Source organism: Octopus sinensis, linkage group LG2 (assembly GCF_006345805.1).
Source record: "Octopus sinensis linkage group LG2, ASM634580v1, whole genome shotgun sequence".
Classification (NCBI taxonomy): Eukaryota; Metazoa; Mollusca; class Cephalopoda; order Octopoda; family Octopodidae; genus Octopus; species Octopus sinensis.
In genome coordinates this window covers 54,750,737-54,768,492 of record NC_042998.1, presented here as the reverse complement: position 1 = coordinate 54,768,492, position 17,756 = coordinate 54,750,737, and the positions used below count along the sequence as shown (strand labels likewise).

General features: G+C 39.4%; 1 protein-coding gene across 2 annotated transcripts in view; it reads right to left on the bottom strand.

The window, feature by feature from the left end:
• Positions 1 to 17,756, bottom strand: part of LOC115232025 (tRNA-splicing endonuclease subunit Sen54) — a 140,990-nt gene that overhangs the window by 122,613 nt on the left and 621 nt on the right. For both annotated transcript variants that reach the window (XM_036513334.1, XM_029801900.2), the window contains exons 2-4: positions 10,819 to 10,983; positions 9,046 to 9,109; positions 7,540 to 7,623 (exon numbers count right to left, since the gene is read on the bottom strand). In XM_036513334.1, coding sequence (XP_036369227.1) covers positions 7,540 to 7,623; positions 9,046 to 9,109; positions 10,819 to 10,983 — 313 coding nt within the window. The remainder of the gene's footprint in view (positions 1 to 7,539; positions 7,624 to 9,045; positions 9,110 to 10,818; positions 10,984 to 17,756) is intronic.

Genomic DNA, 17,756 nt, shown 5'->3' with positions numbered 1-17,756 from the left:
TTCAACAAAGCAGAAATATAGTTAGTATTCTCACTATCTGTTACAGGGATGAGTTTTGTCTCCCTCTAATATATATTGTGCTTTTAAACACAACAAACACATCCATAAAAAATATTATCTCGGGGTGAATATCACAGTAAATTTGCCTTCCATGATGTAATTACATTAAGTTTGATATGCAGATGACTATTTAAATTTAATACTGCTTCTGATGTAGATAACAGATTTTTAATCAGCTAGGTGGCTATTTGCAACACCAGTGAATATTTATTCGTTATTTTCCTATACATCAGTGATGACAAATTTTCTCTAAAATGGCTTTGAGTACAATCTATTGACTCTGCTCAACAAGACAGAAATATATCTAGCTTTCTATCTGCTGCTGGGGACAATTTTCATCTCCCTCCAATATATGTTGTGCATTATAAGGGATGTTATATGTGGATGAATACTGCTGTGCTGTAAATCATGATGTATTTATATCAAATCACATATGTAAATGGCCATTTAAAAGTATATTTAAACAATTATTAATCATAATAAGGTTCAACATAGGATTATTTTCGAAAGCATAAGATTAGTAGCACTTTAATAATTAAGACTTGAAGAAAGAGAAGAAAGAGTTTTATCACTAAGTAGGTAATTGAATCATCTCAGGGCATTAAAGATGAAAAAACATATTGAGTTGATAGACTGAGGTATTTTTGAAAGAATACATGGGAGACTAATGACCAAGTGGTTAAAGATTAAAATGCTATTGTGAAACTAACATCTAAGAAAAGCTGTGATAGTCTGTGTCTACAAATAGGCAATAGGAAAAATTTACAAAATAGAGTAAGTTAATTTGCCATGAGCAAGGGAAGAAGTCTGATGTCTTGATAATGTTCTTCATTGGATAAGAAATTACAAGTACTAAATTATGTAGATACAATTATGAACTTATTGTATACAGTGCTTAGGTGCAATACAACTCATCAGAAAAAGTAATCAAAACTGCATAAATAGTAAACAGAACATGTACAGGAAGTGAACAGTAAATAAGTTGTTGTAAAAAAAAATGTGCATTGTTGGTGAATTTCAGGAAGCATGGAAGTTTTGAAGGATCTACTGCCTCAACAGCTAACAACTAATGCAAGTAGTTTATTCCATGCTTCAAGAATTCTGAGCCTGAAAAAACGTTTGCGAAAGTCATGAGTGCTATGTTGTTGTTTTGATTTTGTAAGCCTGTCCAAGAGTTGTTTGAGCAGAAGAGTAGAAGATTAAAGGATTGATTGCTGCTGTTATTCCATTAATGTATGAAGTATCATGTTTTTGTAATGCAGAAAGAATTGAAGACGTATATTTCCGTTTGTGTCTCAAGGCAAGAGACTTACTCTTTTTGCCTTCATCTACGTAATCAAGAGATCAGTCTTTTATTTCACATTAAAGATATTGGCTGTAAAAAAAATCCCTCTTAATGATATATCAAATGCACACCTGTACAAATATAAAAATTATTTAGGTGTGAATACAAATATTAAATGTGTACCAAAAGAGCAAGGTTATGAATATGAGACAGCATTTTGCAAAGAACTACCTCCTTAAAATCAGCTATAATGAACTTATAATAAAGTTCTTAACAACTCAAGAGAAATTTACACGAAACATTTAACTTGTAATGAAGTCAAAGGAGCTAATTAATCAAAGAAGCTTTCTCAATATACTGACTCTAATGGTTTTTGCTTATCACTTCATATTACGTTTTCATGATACAAACAGAAAAGCCAATAAGAGAGCATCTTTGTGGTCATTGGTCCGGCTAGAAATGGCAGTCAAATTTCCATTAAATAAGAGCTCATAATAGATAATATAGTTATAGATAATTATGCTTGCGGTAAAAGATTGTTGATCTTAAGCCGTTTTAATGAAAGCCGAGTTGAAGCGACACAACAAATACAAGGGAGGCAATCTCAGAAAAATAAGTTGCTTCCCTTGCATTTAAAGGTCAGAAAGACGAGTAAATTAGGCAAAATAAGAAAATTTCGGAAATAATAATAATAATAATAATAATTGTGTACAGTGCTCAGGTGCACTACAACTCATCTAAAGTGTATATATAATCAGGTGAAGTTTCGGCGGATTTCGGAAAGCATGAGGGCCTTAAAAGATGCAGTGTCATGGCAGTCAACAACTGACGCAGGCAGTTTATTCCATGCTTCAGCAACTCTGAGCGTGAAAAAATGTTTCCGAAAGTCATGGGAGCTGTATTGTTTTCTGACTTTGTAGGCATGTCCACGTGTGTTAGACACATGGAGATCAAAAAGGTGTTCAGTGTTGTTGTTGGTGAGGTGGTTGATAACTTTGTGGGTGTTTACCAAGTCCGTCGCCAAACGCCGGAGCTTCAGTGAATCCATGCCCAGGGAAACAAGGCGCTCAGAATATGGTAGGTGTCTGATGGAGGGTATGCGTTTGGTTGCACGTCTCTGGACAGATTCCAGGAGGTCAATGTTCTGTGCAAGATAGGGGTTCCAAACTGATGATGCGAATTCCAAGTGTGGTCGTACCATAGCTGTATACAGTTTTAAATAGATGGCTGGAGAGCGGCTAACAAAAGACCTGCTGAGTGATGCCAAGACACCCTCGGCCTTCCTGACAATCTTAGAGATATGCTTTGACCAACGCAGATCACTGCTGACAGTGATGCCTAGGTCACGCTCGCAAGAGGATTTCTTGATATCAGTGTTGTGGAGGGAGTATGTGAACGCAAGGTTTTTTCTCCCAAAATGCATGGTGGTACACTTGTCCACAGCCAGTTTCAGTTGCCAGTCTGTGATCCATTGCTGCATTGTGTCTAGGTCTGATTGCAGGAAAGAGTTGTAGACATCAGGATCTGTCCTCTTGATTTCAAGGTACAGCTTGATGTCGTCTGCATATTTCAATACTGTGGCATTCTTTAAATTGGCATCTATGTCGTTAATGTATGCCACAAACAAGAGGGGGCCAAGGACAGATCCCTGTGGTACACCCGATGACATCTCATATGGTGTAGAGTGCTGTCCTAGAACTGTGACTACCTCCTTTCGGCTGAGGATGAAGGATTTCAACCAGTTAAAAAGGTCATCCCCCACACCCATTGCAGAGAGTTTCACCATAAGCCTTTTGTGTGGCACAGAGTTGAAAGCCTTAGCAAAGTCAAGGTAGACAACATCCACCCATGAGCCACTGTCAGTAATCTGAGTAATGTCCTCAAGGAACTCGACAAGCTGGTCACTGCAGTTGGAGTTAGGGACAAATCCATATTGTGAGGGTCGGATGAGACTGTGAGAGCTCCAGAAATTCTAGAGTGTTTCTCTGACACACGATTCCATCAGTTTTGCAATACAGCTAGTGAGACTGACTGGGCGATAGTTGACAGGTGATGTGCGGTCGCCCTTTTTGAACAGAGGAATGACACTGGCAGTTTTCCACTGCTCCGGAGTAGCACCATTGTTGAGACAGTACTGGAAGAAAATAGAAAGCTGGTGTAAAAGGAAGTGCCTGCCACGTTTGAGAAGCAGGTATGTAACTCCATCGAGACCAGGGGAGGCATAGTTGCGCTTATTTTGAAGGTGACGTCGCAGCATTGCAGGTGTAAATTCCATAGTTGTTATGGAGTTTGCTGTTAGTGATGGTGAAGATGGTACATTTTGACTTTCAACAGTGAATATGTTTGCATAGCACTCGGCAATGAGTTCTGCGCATTCCTTGGGGTCGTCAGTGATCTGGTTTGTGTGAGGGTTGCGAAGAGGGCCCACTGGAGAGTGAGGTCTCTGCTTTGAGTGCACATATTTCCAGAAAACCTTGCTGTCAGGATTGGCTGCTATGCACTGTTCAAATTCAAGCACTGCTTTTTTTGTCACTTGCTTGAGATGGTTGGAGGATTTATTCCGCTTCTTCCTGTTGGTGTCTGATTTATGCAACCTGTATTCCCGTTCAGCAGTCCGACGTTCCCTCCTGGCAAGTCGGACCGCTGAAGTTTCCCAAATTGCCCTTTTAGGGCGGTTCTTCTTTTTTTGTTTACGTGGCACTGATGCTGCACATGCTGCCCATATTGAGTCCAGGATACTCTGGAGTATAGTATTCACATCTCCAGAGTTGTAGAATTCACGCCAGTTTGGGTACTGTAGTTCAGTGTGGTACAGGTTCCAATCTGCTCTCTTCCAATCGAAGGAAGCAGATTGGAGATGGTTCAGGTTTTTGTTGCCCGCAAGAGCCAGATTGGCGATGATCATAGCATGATCAGAGTCACCTAGAGGTTCCTCCGTAGTGCAATTGATAACCGCTTCAGGATTGTGGTGAAGAGCAGGTTGTCGCCTCTTGTTGGAGAGGTGACTACTTGTGACCAGTTTGAGTCCAGCACAAGCTCAACAAAATCGTTTGCACTCTGTGGCCAATGGAAGGTCTCCCAATCGATCTCAGGATGATTGAAATCGCCTGCAATAAACACATAAGTGGCTGTTTTCCTGGCAGCAGCTCGGAGGACATTGCAAAGCTGTGTGTCCCGATGGTAACTTGGGGGACGATAAACAACGCCAAGCAGGAGTGTTGACATGGTCATACGCACGTCACAGAAAAAAACTTCTTCTTGTGATTCGTTCAAATCGGCCACAAGGAATTACCAAAAAATTTGAACGAACGTAGACCATCACACCACCACCACGGCGGTTAGTGCGGTCCTTACGGAAGAGGTTGTACCCCGTAATGTTGAAAACCCCATCACAGAGTAAGGAATGCGCCCATGTTTCCGTGACAGTGATGAAGTCAGGGTCAACACTTCTGACGTAGGCGTTGAACAAATGTATTTTGTTGCATAAACTGCGAGCATTTAAGGACAACAATTTGTACCCTGCTCGCAGTTTATGATGGTGTGTAGAGGATGGCAGGTTGTTCTGGCTTAGTTTCCCTGAGTTGCTGTAGTCTTTTTAGTTATTGTGGGTAGAGAGCACTCAGACCAGCTGGTATCTCTCTTCCACGTTTCAGCAGTCTTGACAAATCTCCAGATTTGTCCATCTTCCCGAAGACTGAAGCTTTCCTGTAGAGCTGAGTTCCTATTCAGGGAAGCCACTACACGTAGCTTCGGACGTACATTGGACGGTAAGCCTGGGCGTGTTCGGAAGGTGGTCCGATTTTCCCGCCCAGCTTTAACTGAGGCCAGATGGTAAGAGGTTGCCTCAGTGGGGTCCGTAAAAGACAACTTGATGAGCCTAGTTTTGGGCCAGGTCGTCCAAGGCGGATAGCATCCGTTGGGGGAACGCAGCCTAGGTCTTTGGCTGAGTTGGCAGCAAAAGCCTGAAGATCAGCCATGTCTTCTGGCACCCCAATGGCAATGACTTCATGGTGGCAGAATCTGCGGCCTTAAATGCGACAAGAGGTACAGGTACAGGGAGGTTCTTTAGCAGAGCATTCCGATAAGACCCCTCATTGTGGAGTCCAACCTGAATGGTTGCTTTTATTCCTGCTACTTCCCCTTTTAAAGCACAGATCGATTGTTGCAGTTCTGCAAGAACCGCACTGGTCAATTGGTGTTGTTGTTGTTGCTGCTGTTGCTCTGGTTGTGGTTGATTTTGTTGTTGCTGTTGTTGTTGTTGATGTTGTTGTTGCTGCTGCTCTGGTTGTGGTTGATTTTGTTGTTGCTGCTGCTCTGGTTGTGGTTGATTTTGTTGTTGCTGCTGTTGCTGTTCCGCCTCCTCCACGGGAGTGGCAGAGGGAGACACAATCGTCGGTTGTGGAGGCACGCAGGCCTGACACTGAAAAGTCCAAGATTTAAGCTGAACCATCTTCCAGAGTCTATCCATCATAGCATTATGATGGCTCTTTTTTTGGCCTGGGATCTTCTGAAAGTCCGTGGCACATTGGAGGCAGACAGAGATGAGACATGTCCCACATTCGACCCAGCGATTACGGAACGTATTTTCGGGTTCCGTACAGATGTGGCAGGTGTGATTTTCTGGGCAGTGTTCTATTTTAGAGCAGCGACTAGTCTTATCGCACGCCGCTTTCACCATACTTCACCATACAACCATTCGGTTGTCTTCTCTGTTCCTTCTCTGTTCAGTGAGAAAGAAAAAAATTATGGATTAATATTTTTCAAATGAATGCATCTAAGTTTTCTTAGGACCACATTTTTCCACGTGAGGTAATATATGAAATGTACTGTACAAGATATGTAGTCTTTTTCTTTTTTTTTTTTAAACAAAAAAACTACAATTTAAATTTCACAGTTGATTAGATGAGAAGGCTGATATGATGTTTAAGTGATTAAACATTGAATAAGATATTAATAAAGCTGTTAGAAATAATTTTCGATGTAATATTTCCATGAGTAATGCTTCTGTCTCCTTTCTAGGAGTTGATAAAAATCTATGCTACTAGTGAGAGTATGCCAATAATAAAGGATAAATACCTTTTTTTAAAAAAAATTATTCAAACTTTGTAAGGTTAACTTACCTATTTCTTTACTACCCACAAGGAGCTAAACACAGGGGAGACAAACAAGGACAGGCAGACGGATTAAGTCGATTATATCGACCCCAGTGCGTAACTGGTCCTTAATTTATCGCCCCCGAAAGGATGAAAGGCAAAGTAGACTTTGGCGGAATTTGAGCTCAGAACGTAACGGCAGACGAAATACCGCTAAGCATTTCGCCCGGCATGCTAATGATTCTGCCACAAGGTTCTGTTCTTGTAGTAGTATGTAAAGCCTCCCATGCTGGACAGGTCAAAGGATAGAAACCAACTTATAAGGACCGCCTCTTCACCATCGTCATTTAACGTCCATTTTTCAGGGTGGCATGGGTTGGACGGTTTTACAGGAGCTGGTCAACAGGAGATCTGTCCAGGCTTCACCACAAGGTTCTGTTCATGTGCTGCGATGATCCTGAAAGCTATGCTAGTGGACTGACTGCGAGCTTTTGGTAGGGTTACAAAGGTCAAAGGATAGAGGCCAGACTAATAAAGATCACCTCTTCATCATTATCATCATTTAATGTCCGTTTTCTATGCTGCTATAGGCTGGACAATTTGCGAGCTGGCCAGGCTCCAATTGCTTGTTTTAGCATGGTTTCTACGGCTGGATGCCCTTCATAATGCCAACCATTGCACAGAGTAATCTGGGTGTTTTTGATGAGCTACCAGTATGGGTGTGTTTGACATGGCACTGGCACAAGTGCATTTTACTCAACACTAGCATGAGTATATCATTTTATGCGAGCCAACATCCCTACCTAATAAAAAGCTAAATCACAGAAGTGTTGAAAATGATGACCTATTCAAAAGCATCAAGACCTGGGAGAGGAAGACCATCCCTCAGGGAAACATGACATGGTGAAGCAAAATATGAAAAAAAGCTGCAAGAAAGTGGTGCTCCAACTGCAGAGAAGTGGAGAAGAGTGAAGAAAAGTTGTCAATGGTTTATTCTTCTTAGGAAGTAAATGGTTTAGGCAAGCTAGAAGTAAGATTGACTTAAACTTTAACATTCTGCAATAAATAAATTCTATTACAGATGTATTTAAATGTACTTACTGCTTCCATTAGAAAAAGAGCTTCTTCAGGGTATAGCCATCTTCTCTTTTCATCAACAAATCCCATTGTAAACCAGAATTTTCTCTGAAATCACAAGAAAAACCAGCAAAACTTGAATATAAGCCTCATAAATAGCTAATTTCGACATAAATTTAATTTAAATCATCATCATGATCATCATCTAGCATTCATTTTCCATGCAGGCAGGGGTTGGAAGGTTTGACAGGATCTGTCAGCTTTGGCATTATTTTTTCGACTGGATACCCTTCCTAACACTAATCACTTTACAGTATACACTAAGTGATTTTTCTTTCATGCATTCTGCAGTAGAGGGGTCACAAAAGTAAGTTGCAAAATAGAAAAGAACAGGAAAGGGAAATGACTAAGAGGGGACTAGTATTAGAAAAGAGAGGTAGCTTTATGCCAGATTATGAAAGGTTAAAGTATGATAGAAGTACAAGAAAAAGTGTCTTGCTATACAGGAGATACATTGCTATCCCACATTATAAAAAGAGGAGATATATGGCCACCTCACATTATAAGGTTGAGTAGTAATAATAGGGAAGACAAAGATAAAGAAGATGGTATTGATGGGGGCCAAGGCCAACTCTCAAAGTAGGTGAGCAAAAGAGTGGATACGGTTGTATATATATAGAAAATATCATTGAAGGAATTCAGTTTACTTTTCATTTAATAATAATTGACAATAATATTTGATCACAAATAGCAAGGCAGCAAGTTAGCAGAATAGCTGATATGCCAAACAAAATGCTTAGTAGTATTAAATCTGTCTTTAAGTTCCAAGTTCAAGTTCCGCCAAGACTGGCTTCACCTTTCATCTTTTGGAGTCAATAAAATAATTATCAGATGATCAGTTAAGGGACCACCAAAAAGCATCCAGTCCACACTGTCAAGTGACTGGCATTTGGAAGGGCATCCAGCTGTAAAAACCATGCAAAAATAGACCTCGCCTGTGCTGGTGCCATGTAAAAAGCACTCAGCCTACTCTGTAGGGTGGTTGGTGTTAAGAAAGGGCATCCAGCCATAAAAGCCATCCCAGACACAGACACAGAAGTATGGTGCAATCTTCTACCTGGCCAGCTCCTGTCAAACTGTCCAACCCATGCCAGCATGGAACAAAAGATGTTAAACGACGATGATGATAATCATCATCCCTGGGGTTGATGTAATCGACTTACCCCTCCCCTGAAATTGCTGGCCTTGTGCCAAAATTTGAAATCAATATTTGATCACAAAAATGAAAATGATATGAGTGTTGAATCAGTGTTGAATACTAAAGCCAGCCTTGAATTAAAGCCGGAGTTAAATAAGGCCAGCACTTCAACTTTCCTAGCTTCAGTACTTCTGGCATACCAGAACAATAAATAATAGAATCAAATGACACCAGCTAAGAAAAATAAAAAGTGGTATCTAATTTTGGGAGAGTAGGATATGTCGGATGGAAAGATTGATGGCAGAGCGCATAATTAAAAATGCAATACTTACAGTATCGTTTTTATATTCTACCAAATTCTTTTCTTTGTTCAATTCTCCAATTAAAACACTTCCCCTAAAATGAGAAAAAAAAAAGAGTTTTATTAATATCAATACAAAAGGAGAGAAAAAAACCCAGTACATGCTTTCAAAATAAATATAATGTAATATTGGGATATGTAGACTGAAAGAAGGGTGTAACTATTTAGCATAATTGAGCAGATCTTTGGTCAAAGGCATTTCACAATTGTTATCCTGACCTTTTTCCATTCACAGTGTTTACCTTTTTTTAAGAAGTTTCAGAGTTGTTTAAGGAAGAGTTGGTTGCCATTTCTAGCTATGGTGAGTGACCAGATAGAAACTTGCACATTCATGCAAGATGATTAAAGGATTTAATATAGAAACCAATGAAGATGGTCTCTGTATTAAGCCATAAAGCCAGAACTTTCAAGAACAGTCAACTGAATTAATTTCCTGTATATTACTGGTTGTATAGTAGTAGTCTTCTTCTTCTTCTTCAACTTCTTCTTCATCATCATCATCACCGCCACAACCACCACCTTCATCATCATCATCTTCTTCTTTTTCTGTTCACTTTTCCATGCTTGCATGGGTTAGATTTCTACAGTTGGATGCCCTTCCTGTCACTGACCCTCACCTGCTTCCAAGAAACGAGATATTTTCTCAGACATGTTTTTCATGGAAGACTGGAAACAAACAACATTGCTTGTATGATATGATGCTCATTCACAGCCATTACATGATATCAAGGCAAGGGTACACAAACTCACAAGCACATGCATGCATGCACACACACACACACACACATGACAAAGGACAGAAACAATTGGCAATTTGCTGTGTTTACAAAAGTAAAAAGGGAGGCCATAAAGGCTTGTTCTTTATGACTATGGCCCACAATCCAACACACACACACAATCAATCTGTGCCCTGACAAACCTCTCCCCACACAACCCATTACCAATCTTCCAACACCTTCCTCCCAACCCCACTCGGACTTACCACCCATTCTATTCTCTACCCCTCTATCTTCCGAGCTCCATCCTGAACCTACCTGCATACATTTTGTCCCTGTTGAATCTCTTCCCCACAACATGTCCACCAAATACCTACCCTCCCTCTGTCTATGCCCACTCACTGCATTCCTTCCACCCTTCATCTCTCTCTCCCCACAATCTCTCAAACTTACCCACCCATCCACCTACAGACTCTCTCCAATCCCAGGTCCATTTCACTAAATACACTTTCTTGAGTCTAGGATGTAACCCCCTCACCCACCATTGTTGCATCTTCACCATCTTCTCTCCTCTCTCCCTCTTCACCTGAAGCAGTAATTTTTCTTCTCTACTGCAACACATCTTTTTCTGTTCTTCAATGAAGGTAAAAGGGTAAAGAACCTCTTTGGTCATGAATGACCATAGGATTGCATCTAGAAAGTTCCCCTCTGAGAAACAAGTCTGGACAAGATTATTTATGTAAGACCAGCAGTTGCCGATGCATACTAGTATCCCCTCTCCATGCCACTAATGTTATCCAAGGGAAAGGTAAAGGCCAATACAGCTTGGTACCAGTTGTAGGGTCTTTGTAAACAAGAGCCTTGTTCATCCTACAGTGTTGACCTACTATGACTGAGCAGACAATATTTATCTTTATTTTGAAAATCGGAATTGTTATTACATTTCTGATCCTGATCTCTGGAATCTTAAAGTTTACTATGCTAAAAACTTATTCAATTGTAGCAAAGCAGAAACCAAAATGACTTACAATCTATCTATCCTCTGTTCAGCAAGTAATGTTTCTTTGGTGGAAAGCAGCATGTCAAGTTTCTTTCCTTGAAGCCACGATCCATCTGGTTGGAAATCTTTGGTGCCACCTTTCAGTGGAATAGTCTTGTCAGCTGTTTTGAATTGATGCACCAACTGTTCAGCACTGGGGAAAAGATTACATGTTTATATATTAATATTACATATTTATATACATCATTAGTTGAGTCATCTTCAAATAAATAATTTAAATCAAACAAATCAGATACTTGTATGGCATCATTAGTACTTAGCAATTAAACTGGCCATATTCAGCCCATATACTCTCTTTACTCTTTTACTCTTTTAATTGTTTCAGTCATTTGACTGCGGCCATGCTGGAGCACCGCCTTTAATCGAGCAAATCAACCCCAGGACTTATTCTTTGTAAGCTCAGTACTTATTCTATCGGTCTCTTTTGCCGAACCACTAAGTGACGGAGACGTAAACACATCAGCATCGGTTGTCAAGCAATGCTAGGGGGACAAACACAGACACACAAACACACACATACATATATATATATATACATATATACGACAGGCTTCTTTCAGTTTCCGTCTACCAAATCCACTCACAAGGCATTGGTCGGCCTGGGGCTATAGCAGAAGACACTTGCCCAAGATGCCACGCAGTGGGACTGAACCCGGAACCATGTGGTTGGTTAGCAAGCTACTTACCACACTATTTTATTTTCAGACTGCCTTTATCCAGTTTCTCACACCTATCCTATAATATCATTTTAAAAATAACAATAAAAAAATACTCAAATCATTGAAATATCAAGACTACAAGATAAAATGCATGATTGATTCAAGACAATGTGCATAAATAAGCATTACATTTGACATAGTAATCTGAATGCTAAACGGTTTAACCAACCAAATCCAGCCTCTCACACTTATCCTACGATGTCATTTTGAAAATAAACAATCACATAACTGAGATCTCAAAGCTATGAGATAAAACATGATTAATTCAAAACAATGTGCATAAATAAGCATCACATTCGACAGAGTAATCTGAATGCTCAAGGGTTTAACCAACCAAATCCAGTGCATAAATAAACCTCATATTTGACAAAGTAATCTGGAATGCTAAAGAGTTAATTACGTTCGCTGAGACTGATATAAAGTTGGATAATTGACTGAAGTTGAGGTCATCCTCATCATCGTTTAATGTCCGCTTTCCATGCTAGCATGGGTTGGACAATTTGATTGAGGACTGGCAAGCCAGATGGCTGCACCAGGCTCCAATCTTGATCTGGCAGGGTTTCTACAGCTGGATGCCCTTCTTAACGCCAACCACTCCAAGAGAGTAGTGGGTGCTTTTACATGCCACCGGCACGAGGGCCAGTCAGGCAGTACTGGCAACGGCCAAGCTCAAATGGTGTTTTTTTACGTGCCACCTGCACAGGAGCCAGTCCAGCGGCACTGGCAACGACCTTGCTTGAAGTAATACATAAAAAAATGTTCTGCCTTACTTTCCATGTGAAGAAAGTCCTTCGAAACTCTTTGGAAAGAGCAAATGGAAATAAATGAGGAATGTAGTAAATGATGGATACAAGAGAGACAACTGTGTTGATTCAGTCAGTTACAATAGATTGATGATTTAGGTGAAGTAAATGGTGTTAAGCTGGGTGGTAGAAAGTAAATGGAGTGGGAGATGAGGAAGGATGGACGTAAGGCTAAGCCAAGCAGAAGAAATGGTAAGCTGTTTATACTGTTGTTGGTGGTGGGGATTTTAAGTGAAACTTTATTATATTTGACAAAAATAAGTGATACTAAAGATTTATTTAGCAATAAGAAAAACAGTTCACAAATTGAACGAAAACTTTTACAAATGCTATAATTTCAATTTTTAATTGCTGAAACTATAACATTCTACAGTAGACACCATACTTGATTTTAAAGCTTTATTATCCGTCACTTTCTACTTCCATAGATTTGGTTTGTGACAACCGACACATTTCATGTAAACAAATCAGGAAAGATTAGAAAAATGTAAATATTTTATAGATATATCCACATGGAGCAGAGCAAAGAAATATCAAGAATCATTTATAAAAATGGCGAACAACAGCTGTAAAGTTAAAAGTAGAACTAAATATTAATCTTATAACGTGTTGTGTTCCGTGCAAGGCACATAACTCTTCTTTCTTCTGACAAAAGACAAAATTTCACACGAACTTCATAATAGAAAGGAGAGTAGCAGAAACAATTACTGCATGAAAAGTAATTACACGAATACAAGGTGTAAAACAGCTGCATTAACCTTTCAGAGTCAAAGGAGAACGTGTTAAATAGAAAGTACACAAAGAAAATCTAATAAAAACCTGAAGCATCAAAATATTAACCATCAATGAAATGTGTGGCTACAATCAAACAAAAGTAAATAGCAGTAGTAGATTATAGTAAAAAACTTAACATTATTCCCTCCCTAAAGTATTCAGAATGATGAACCTATCACACTCAAACACTCACCAAGTGAATATCTTACTAATTGTAATTTTATAATATAACAGGAGCGTTTTTTTTGTTCATATGTGCTCCTTCAACATCATTCCTATTTAAATACAGTTATGACAGTACTCACATTGCTTTGCTATGTAGGCATATGTCAGCCTTTTTCTTGGTCTAGAAAAAAAACTGCATCACATTGGAATTGAAACTTTGCCCACATTTTCTTCAACAAAATATAAACCCACAACACAAAATGGACAGTAACTACTATTCTAACAGACAAAAAAAAGACTACCAAAATTTTTTGTTTCAGAATCTCTATCTTAGATTTACCAACAAAATGTAGAGGTAATGACCAAAAAGAGAGAAAAACAACTTAACTGAGAGAAGTATTATGACATTAGATTACAGGAAAACTTAAAATTTGTCTTTTCATGTCCAAGTTGACATGTCTCTACGGCCCCTTCCATCTGTCCTTCTGCAACGACACTTGCGGTGGTTTGGCCATGCATGTAAGCGTCCGGTGGGTGAACTGAGCCGTGATGTCCTTCTCCCAACTCCACTTCCCAACTGGCGGAAACGCGCAGGCGGGCAGCTGAAGACCTGGGTTGCGACGATCAAGGAGGACCTCTCTGTGCTCATGGGTCAGCGGGTGGTCGGCCTGTGCCGATGGAACCATGACTGGCTCACTATCTCCAGTGAACTGGTGCAGGACTGTCGTGCGTGGGCTGCCATGGTTTGAGATGGCTCGAGGGTGGTAGAAGAAGCCGACTCAACCTGCCCAGGGTGAACGTCGCCACAAGTACAAGTAAGTACAAGTTGACAGTACTATTCCAACAGCAAAAAGGCCTGGAAGTTTGTCTTCTCTCACTTGTACTATGTTATGGCTGTGAGTAAGCTATTTAATTCTCATTGTTTGATTCCACTTAGTCCTTGGGAATGTACCAGATATAATAGTTCACTGTTGTGAAGAATGGTAGCACTGTTGATTTGACGAGTGTTTTGTTGACTTGTAGTACTGAGTTCAATTCCTCCTCCTCATCATCGTTTAACATCCACTTTCCATGCTGGCATGGGTTGGATGGTTTGATTGAGGTCCGGCAAGCCAATGGATGCACCAAGCTCCAATCAGATCTGGCAATATTTCTACAACTGGATGCCCTTCCTAATGCCAATCAGTCAGAGAGTGTAGTGGGTGCCAATCAAGGGGCACTGGCATTGACCACATTCGGAGGGTGCATTTTTCGTGCAACTTGTTACAATTTCGATTTTACTTGACTCAACAGGTCTTCTCAAGCATATCATATCGCCCGACACTTCTAGGGTACTTTTGAATGGGCTGGTCATGCAACACTGGCATTGGCCATGGCTAAGATCTCACTTTACTTGCCGAGTCTTCTCAATCAAAGCATATCTCCAAAGGTCTCGGTCTCTTGTCATTGCCTCTGTGAGGCCCAATGTTCGAAGGTCATGCTTCACCACCTCATCCCATGTCTTCTTGGCTCTACCTCTTCCACAGGTTCCTTCCACTGTTGGGGTGTGGCACTTCCTCACACATACGTCCTCATCCACACGTAGCACATGGCCATACTCGCCACATTCCAATTTTGTTGAATTGAATCTACAGATTCAATTCTACAAAAGCACATACAACATAGAGACCCACTTGCCTCTTGCACTTACATCAACATTTTATAGAGCAGTGATGAATGGAAATCTAACCATGAAATCAATTCTGATACCTCCCTACTGAACAGTGGCCAGTTTGATGATCCTAGCTCTAGCTAGTGGAACTGCAGCTGAGCACATAAAAGAATTACAATGAGCTTATTTGACTATACTTTTAATAACAACTCAAATATCTGGCTTTTTTATCATCAACAATATCCACTAATGGTGCTAAACTTTTCTACCACAATGTACAGGTGCAACTATATACATGCATACAGCAATGCCATATGCAATCAGTCAGATACAACTTATGGCCACACCCATTATAACTTCAACAACTATTACAAGATTCATACCAACTGACAGGTTACATGCACAGAACATTCTACAAAATCACATACAACAGACACCTGAGAAGTAACAAAGTGACTCAAAGACCAAAAGTTTTTTTGTGAGTACTTATCAAATCACCAAACCTATGTTTATATATATATATATACTCTTTTACTTGTTTCAGTCAGTTGACGGCGGTCATGCTGGAGCACCGCCTTTAGTCGAGCAACTCGACCCTGGGACTTATTCTTTGTAAGCCCAGTACTTATTCTATCGATCTCTTTTGCCGAACCGCTAAGTGACGGGGACATAAACACACCAGCATCGGTTGTCAAGCAATGCTAGGAGGACAAACACATACATACACGCACACACACACATATATATATATATATATATATATATATATATATATATATATACATATATACGACGGGCTTCTTTCAGTTTCCGTCTACCAAATCCACTCACAAGGCTTTGGTCGGCCCGAGGCTATAGTAGAAGACACTTGCCCAAGGTGCCACGCAGTAGGACTGAACCCGAAACCATGTGGTTGGTAAACAAGCTACTTACCACACAGCCAATCAGTAAATGGAGAAAACCTCAGAATAACAAACACATCAATTGGACCACATTTATAGCTTATTATTTAATACAAAGCATGACATAACAAATATGCGATGCATCAAATCTTACCGGCTGTTTCCATATCCGCTGCCAAAACGCTGTCTATAAGTAATTGCGAAAATAAAATTCTTTATTTCCATTGGATATTCGAATGTCCTATGAAGATGAAGAATTTTATTTTCGCAGTTACTTATAGACAGTGTTTTGGCAGCGGATGCGGAAACAGCTGTAAGGTTTGTTACATCACCTATTTTGTTACGTCAGGCTTTGTATAAAAAATAAGCTATAAATGAGGTCCCATCGATGCGTTTGTTAATCTGAGGTTTTCTCCATTTTCTGATTAATTGTATTTGTTTCCTGATAAACTCTTGTTTATCCTGTTGTTACCTGCACACCAATGCCCGAGGATAATATGGGTAACGGATACCGATAGTATATACAGATATTTTATCCCTTAGTTGGTTATTTACACTATATATATTTTATCCCTTAGTTGGTTATTTACACTATACATATATTATATATATAATTATTGTCAATTAACTAGTAGAAAGTGGTATTTAGCTTTCTCTTGGTGATAGTCACTCCTTTAAGTTTATCTGTGACATTAATCTTTTCAGAATTTCTTGATACTAAAATCAAAGTCTCATATAGTATGAACTATTTATAATGATCATTATAGCTTGTCCCAGTTACACAAATTTCTATAGTACAGACCAGTAGAGAATTTAAACAAAATAGCACTTTCGGCTATCACGAATTACAGTTTTTTAAAAAAAATTTCTACAATTTCATAACATTATGGCAACGCACGATCAAATCTTGTTTTATTTCTACCACTCGCTGACACGGACTTTCTACTTACTGCATGCTGAGACGGACTTTCTACCGCACACTGACACATGATTTTCTACGTCCTTCAGACAATGATTTGGAATACTTAATTAGTGGATCACTTGTACACACTTGGATTGTTACACTTTTGAATTCCCCCAGAGTACGTTCTGTACCTATTTATATATTAGTCAAGCAATATATAACTGGTCACAACGTTTCACCGGTCAGAATGTTGCCGTCGGTTCCCTACCGGCATTTCCAATTGGCAGCATAAACGACTCTTCGGAAATGGTAACCGGAAGCCACCAATATCAATATATATTGATACAAAAAATATAACCACGGTTACTCATACTGAATGTGCTTTTTTGTCATACACACAAACACACACGTGTATGTATATATATATATATATATATATATAGCGATCCTTCGGTATAAGTACACACGTGAATTTGTTTACATTTCTGAAGATAACAGAAACCGTTTTATCCCACCCCTAACCCCCCACCCCATATATGAAAAAGAACACTTTCTTGAAATGTATTCGGTACTTCCGGTACTTATACCGAAGTTATGCTATATATATATATATATATATATATATATATATCTTCGATTTTTATCATAATTACAAATCATTTAATAAATGCTTGGTTTCAAAATTTAGCATCAGGGTAACTAAATTTTGCGGACGGTTTAAGCAATTTCTTCGATAATCCGAAAGTGTATATGTAAGTAACTCAAAACAGTGGATACATATAACAAATAAGAACCCCCACCCTCCCAGCCCCACCAAGTTAATTAAAACAGAGCTCATTCCTTTCAAGAATTACAGCCGATTCAGAACACTTAGTGATTCGAGTAGTAGCTTTGCAAGGCTTTTACACTCAAAATGTATGAAGTTTTACATATTGAAATATAGAAATAACGTCTATCGGTGATTCATTAAATTTTAAACGTGTGCATT